Below are 5,000 nucleotides of genomic sequence, written 5' to 3' on the forward strand. Positions count from 1 at the left end.
ATCGTGCCGATCTCTACGTATCTCCTTTATCTTGTTTGTTCTGTTAGAATCAATCAAGCGGTTCTCTATGTCTCTCCGTCACGATCCTTTTCTCTGTTTCACTACCACCGCGTACTGCCCTCGATTCCCCCCTCCTCGTTTCCGTATCGTTCACCACGCCACGTGTTCCGTCCACTAGTCGCAAAGATTCGATCTTTGCTCTGCTCGCTTTACAGCCTTACACACAGACACACATACACATAGAGTTCGAATCGTCGGGGTGTTGCAGCCGGACGCGCGTCTACATTTAACGGCAATCTTGAATCATCATTTCCACTATCCATACGCATCGCGGATGGAAAGGAAAACCGACCGAGAGAGAGAGAGAGAGAGGGGGTGGAAAAGAACGAAAGTGGGAGGACATTGCGGGAAGGGACAGCGGGCGAAGAGGCGCGGATTGCGCGCCGAATGTGCCCAAGGCGCCCAATTCGTTGGAATGTCCGTTCGGTGAAGGCGGAAAGTCGGGAGACAAAAGTGTTAGACGAAACGGCGGCGTTGGTTATCAGGCCACTCGTTTTTATAGTATGTATTTTAGGTTTTACTAGCTATGCGTGTAAAGAAAAAAGGACAACAATGTTAGACACAGACGAAACCGGGAGCGCGGTGGTGTAAGGACTTCCTTTATCTACCTTTTTAGGGCAAATTCCAAAATGTCGATCGAAATCGAGCACTGGAACTGCGGGGGCGGTGCTGGGCGACAGCAGCTACAAATAGACGAAGCGAGGCGAGGCGAGGCGAGGCCAGGCATCCGGACACCACGAGGCTTACTACTAATAGATGCGCTTTAGAGAGTGTGGCGGCTAGGCGGCTCCACTCTCGAGTGTGTCCAACCTCTCTCTACAGTGTCCTTCTTCCCTTTGTATATCCGCCCTTACCAACGGACATTCCACAGCTCCTCTGTATCCCTCGCGTGATAGGTTATTCGCTGGGGCTAGGGCAGCACTAGGCAGCCAGTGCCCGAAGTGTGGCCGGTCACAGGCGACGCGCGCCACGCGAAACCTCATCTAGGATAACCGGAAGCAAACGATCACGCGCAGCCAGCGCGAGCGAGTAGCGTGGTGGTGGTGGTGGTGAGTCGGCAGTAGCAGTGTTGCATCCTATCAATGCATTTCTACAGCTCACCGCGCACCGCACCGCACAGCACCTTCTGGCCCCACTGGAACCGGGTCAAACACACAAAAAATACAAACACAGAAAAACACACAACTCACACAGAGATGCTCGATTTCAAACAAGTGAGAACACAACGCGATACGACGACAAAAAGGCCAATATCATCCCGCGGCTCCGCGCTACCGTGATAACGGCTGCCGCCAGTAGGTTGGCCAGCACACGCGCGGTAGCGTGTAAGCGGCAGAAGCGCAGATCCAGCGAGGAACTGGATAGCAACTCTCATAGAACCAAAAAAAAACACAAAACCAGACGGGGTGACACAAAAACCGAAACAAAACGCGTGATACGACGCGAAGAAGAGGAGGAAAGAGTAGAGAAGCTGGCCGGAGGTGGGGTGAGTGGGAGACACAAACACACACAGAAAAACAACTCGAAGAAAACACGAGCCAACAATAAAAACAGCTAAATCATTATTATTATCTAGCGTTACAAACACGTGATTTGGGATCGTACTTTATTGCATTGTCTGACCGTGGTCCAAGCCACCGGCGGTTTAGAAATCCTGAAACTTTAAGCTTTCGCGCATCGTCATACAGTCGACCTCGTCGGTGCGCAACGAGCCCGTCTTACGGTTGATTTCCTCCTCCTGCATGACCTGCGTATTGAGCAGGTAGCGTAACGTGGCCTTCGACTTAACCAAGCTGCCGTCCAGTTTGGCTGTCGTGCTGCGCAGCTCCGCCAGTTCACGCTTCAACCCTTCGAACACACTATCCCGGCACAGCTCGATACCGGGTCGTTGGGCCCGATTGGCGAGGCGTGTCTGGGCAAGGGCCACGTATCCTTCCTTCTCAGCGATCTCGATCTCCAGCCGCGTCACGGTACGCGTCAGCTCGTTCACCTGCCGCACCGTTTCCTTGTGAACGTTCTCCAGCTTCACCTTGGTGTAGCGCATCTCGGCGATACGCTGGCGGAATGCGGCATTCGTACGCTCGACCTGAACGCGGATATCTTCCGCAATCTGGCGCAGCAGCTGATCGATGTACGAGCGCATCGGTTGCGCACTGTTGATCTCCTTGGCCGTCGCTTCGATGTTCCGATTCGTCACCATAATCCACTCCTCGTCCGTAGCGTTGCTGCAAGGATAGAAGAAATCATTTTAACTGATCTTAGTAACCCGACACAACATCTCCGGTCGATATAACGTGAGGATGGCAGACCCAGCCCAGCCCAGCCTGCTTGGACCTCCGATGGCCCATCGACGGTAGCAGCATACACTTACTAAGGATCCAGAGGAACCCGACCAGCGTACACCTTCATCTCCATCTGGTTCGGACGCAGCTCTAGATTCTTCTCGTCGATCCTTATCGATCGGTCCTTGTCGGCCAGATCGCGATCCAGCAGATAGATCGTGGCTCGCAGTCTTCGTATCTGCTCCACACACTCCGCCAGCACCTTTTCCAGCATCGCCACACCACCTTCCATTACGGTCAGCTCTTTGCGGAGCTCCCGATCGACTCCATCGTTTACGAGATCGGAGCCTTCGCGGGTCTCGCGGAGCACCAAACACTTCTGGCAGAGCGGAACGGCAATCTCACGCAGCGTGTTGATTGCATCGATCGTACGCCGTTTGTACACCTTCAGTGCTTCCTCTTCGATGTGTGCCTCCCGCTTCTGGTGCTGCAGCTCGTCCCGCCGAAACTGGATGTCCTCGATGCGCTCTCGTAGCCGAAAGTCCACCTCGTCCTTACACGCGTTTGTCGTGTGTTTCGTTTCATCGATGACGCGTTCACTTTCACTGCGGGATAAGACAAAAAAGAAATGTTAATATCGTCGTTGTAATAAGGGAACACCCCACAGTCGTTCTCACCTTATCACCCGATCGGCCAATGCTTGCTGTGCTATGGAGAACAGATTTTGCTTCTGATTGTTGGCGTCCCAATCGTGCGTGCTGTACTTCGATTGTTCCGGTGGTACAATGACCAGATTTTGCTCTCGTAAATACCGTTCCGACATTTCTTTCTGCTTTTCGGGGGGTTATTAATTAATTTGCGGACCGTAGCGAACCGAGAGAGTTTTATCGGAGAAACCCAACCACCAAGCCAGAGGACCCAAACAACCTCAAACTAAACGCAAAATGCGGGCAACGGTTGCTAGGATGTGTTTTCTACGCCATGCCTTCCCTTTTCGTGTGCGCGCAGCACACAATCTATGACAACGACTGCATAAAAGGCATGGACTGGAAGAATATCCGATTGCATTTCTCAAATAAAATGGAAGTAACAGAATCAGACACTACGAGCTGGTGAGTTTTTGGGGAGCGCGAATGGCTTCTATTTCCAGTATATGCTCTTCCCTTGACGGTCTCTCTTCATTCATTTATCCAGACAGAGTTTAAACGACGATTAGTAACGACCATTACTTTGTTAGCTATCCTGGCCTCGGCATTATAGTCTGCTTTAAACACATTCGGTACATTGGACCTGATTCCTTCTCACCGTTGCTCTCATCATTCTGTTTCCGCGTCTCAGTGCACCACCTGCGCCGCGTCTTCATTCATTATTGCTGTCTAACTTCCCTTTCTAAGCCTTTACATACACATTTACGGCTTCCATAATAATGCCGGCATTAGCCACGGCCACTGAAGATCGATTGTAGATGTTGCATATCAAGGTAAGAAAAGTTGAATAAACTAGTACGAAAATACGTACGCAGTATTAAAGAATTATATTTAAAAAAAAAACCTACAAAAACCAATCATGTTCAAACTACGACAGTTACAAGTGGCCAATCATTTCTGCTCTTGATCAAGAAAAGATAGAACACTTCTTCGTAAGCACATTATGCAAGGGAGAGACGTGGCCAGGAAATGTGGTGCCATTATACTAGGGTGTTCCTGGTTTGTTGACTCTGTGAAGCCATGTAATCCAAATTAAATTCAATGAACACATGGTCCATAGGACGGGTAGGTTTTGGACCAAAGAATATTCTCTACTCATGTGTGTCTAATGGAGTGTTTCTGCGGAGGCCTTCTTTTAAGCTTTCCCGTCTAAAAGGCATCAACTCGGTAACATTGCTTGAGCCTGGCTTCACCCACGTCCTACACATGACCGATCCTACTAGTAAAAACAGATAGGGAAAACAGATTAGGATGAAGCTACTACCCCACAACCTACACACCCCGCAAGAGATGTACAAAGTTGTGCCAGTACATAATGGAAACATAAGGAAAATCAAGCATTGTCGCCATCATGTTCCTACTTCAATTAGCTAATCCCACACATGGTCACTGCTGCTACTGTTGCCATTCGCGGATGCCATTCGTGCATCAAACCGGTGCCGCTAGTTACATTCATCCTCTTCAGCATCGCATTTTCACTAGTACTTGTACACACATTATGAATTAAGAAGAAGTAGAAAAGCGCTGTGGAAAGCTGAAAAAACGGACGAACGGAAGTGCTAGGCTTGCCGGTTCGAGAAGGAAAAAGATTAATTTATTGCCTAACTGTTGTTAATAGTAACACTCCATATCTTCCTCTTCCACGTTTCGTTTCCGTTCGATACATTAGCATCTAGTAGCACGTGGGAGTGGCGCTGGCGGGGAGAGGATTATGCGGTCCGGGATCATTTTCTCGGTTGGTGAACCATAATCCGAGCACCATCAGGGCTCTGCTGGGGTGCTGCTGGTTTTGATAGGTTTTTGGTTGGTTTGGTAAGTTGGTTGGACTGTCTTTAACTTGGTGTTCTTAACCACTGCGGGGATTTTGCCTTTTGCTCGTAATCTTGAGGACCTGGTTCTGCACTGCCATATGGTGTGGTGTGAGTTGTTTTCTGGTTGCTTTTCTCTCTTT

The 5,000-nt window shown here is 49.8% G+C and overlaps 3 protein-coding genes across 8 annotated transcripts in view; 1 reads left to right on the top strand and 2 right to left on the bottom strand.

Moving 5' to 3' along the window:
• LOC126574208 (E3 ubiquitin-protein ligase Bre1) overlaps positions 1–1,619 on the top strand; it is a 5,930-nt gene extending 4,311 nt beyond the window's left edge. Inside the window, exon 5 of the mRNA XM_050234262.1 lies at positions 1–1,619. This exon is cut by the window's left edge and continues 804 nt beyond it. The gene's annotated coding sequence lies outside the window, so the exon portion shown is untranslated.
• LOC126574214 (tektin-1) lies at positions 1,620–3,334 on the bottom strand. Its single transcript, XM_050234278.1, has 3 exons — positions 3,020–3,334; positions 2,432–2,947; positions 1,620–2,285 (listed from the first exon to the last, which is right to left on the bottom strand). Exons 1-3 carry the CDS (start codon positions 3,163–3,165, stop codon positions 1,706–1,708), a joined length of 1,242 nt encoding a protein of 413 aa, XP_050090235.1. The 5' UTR covers positions 3,166–3,334; the 3' UTR covers positions 1,620–1,705.
• Positions 3,335–3,455: 121 nt separating this feature from the next.
• Positions 3,456–5,000, bottom strand: part of LOC126574210 (ribosomal protein S6 kinase beta-2) — a 25,558-nt gene continuing 24,013 nt past the window's right edge. For all 6 annotated transcript variants that reach the window (XM_050234268.1, XM_050234269.1, XM_050234267.1 and 3 more), the window contains one exon: positions 3,456–5,000. This exon is cut by the window's right edge and continues 2,178 nt beyond it. The gene's annotated coding sequence lies outside the window, so the exon portion shown is untranslated.

The sequence above is a fragment of the Anopheles aquasalis genome, chromosome 3 (genome assembly GCF_943734665.1).
Source record: "Anopheles aquasalis chromosome 3, idAnoAquaMG_Q_19, whole genome shotgun sequence".
NCBI classification, from domain to species: Eukaryota; Metazoa; Arthropoda; class Insecta; order Diptera; family Culicidae; genus Anopheles; species Anopheles aquasalis.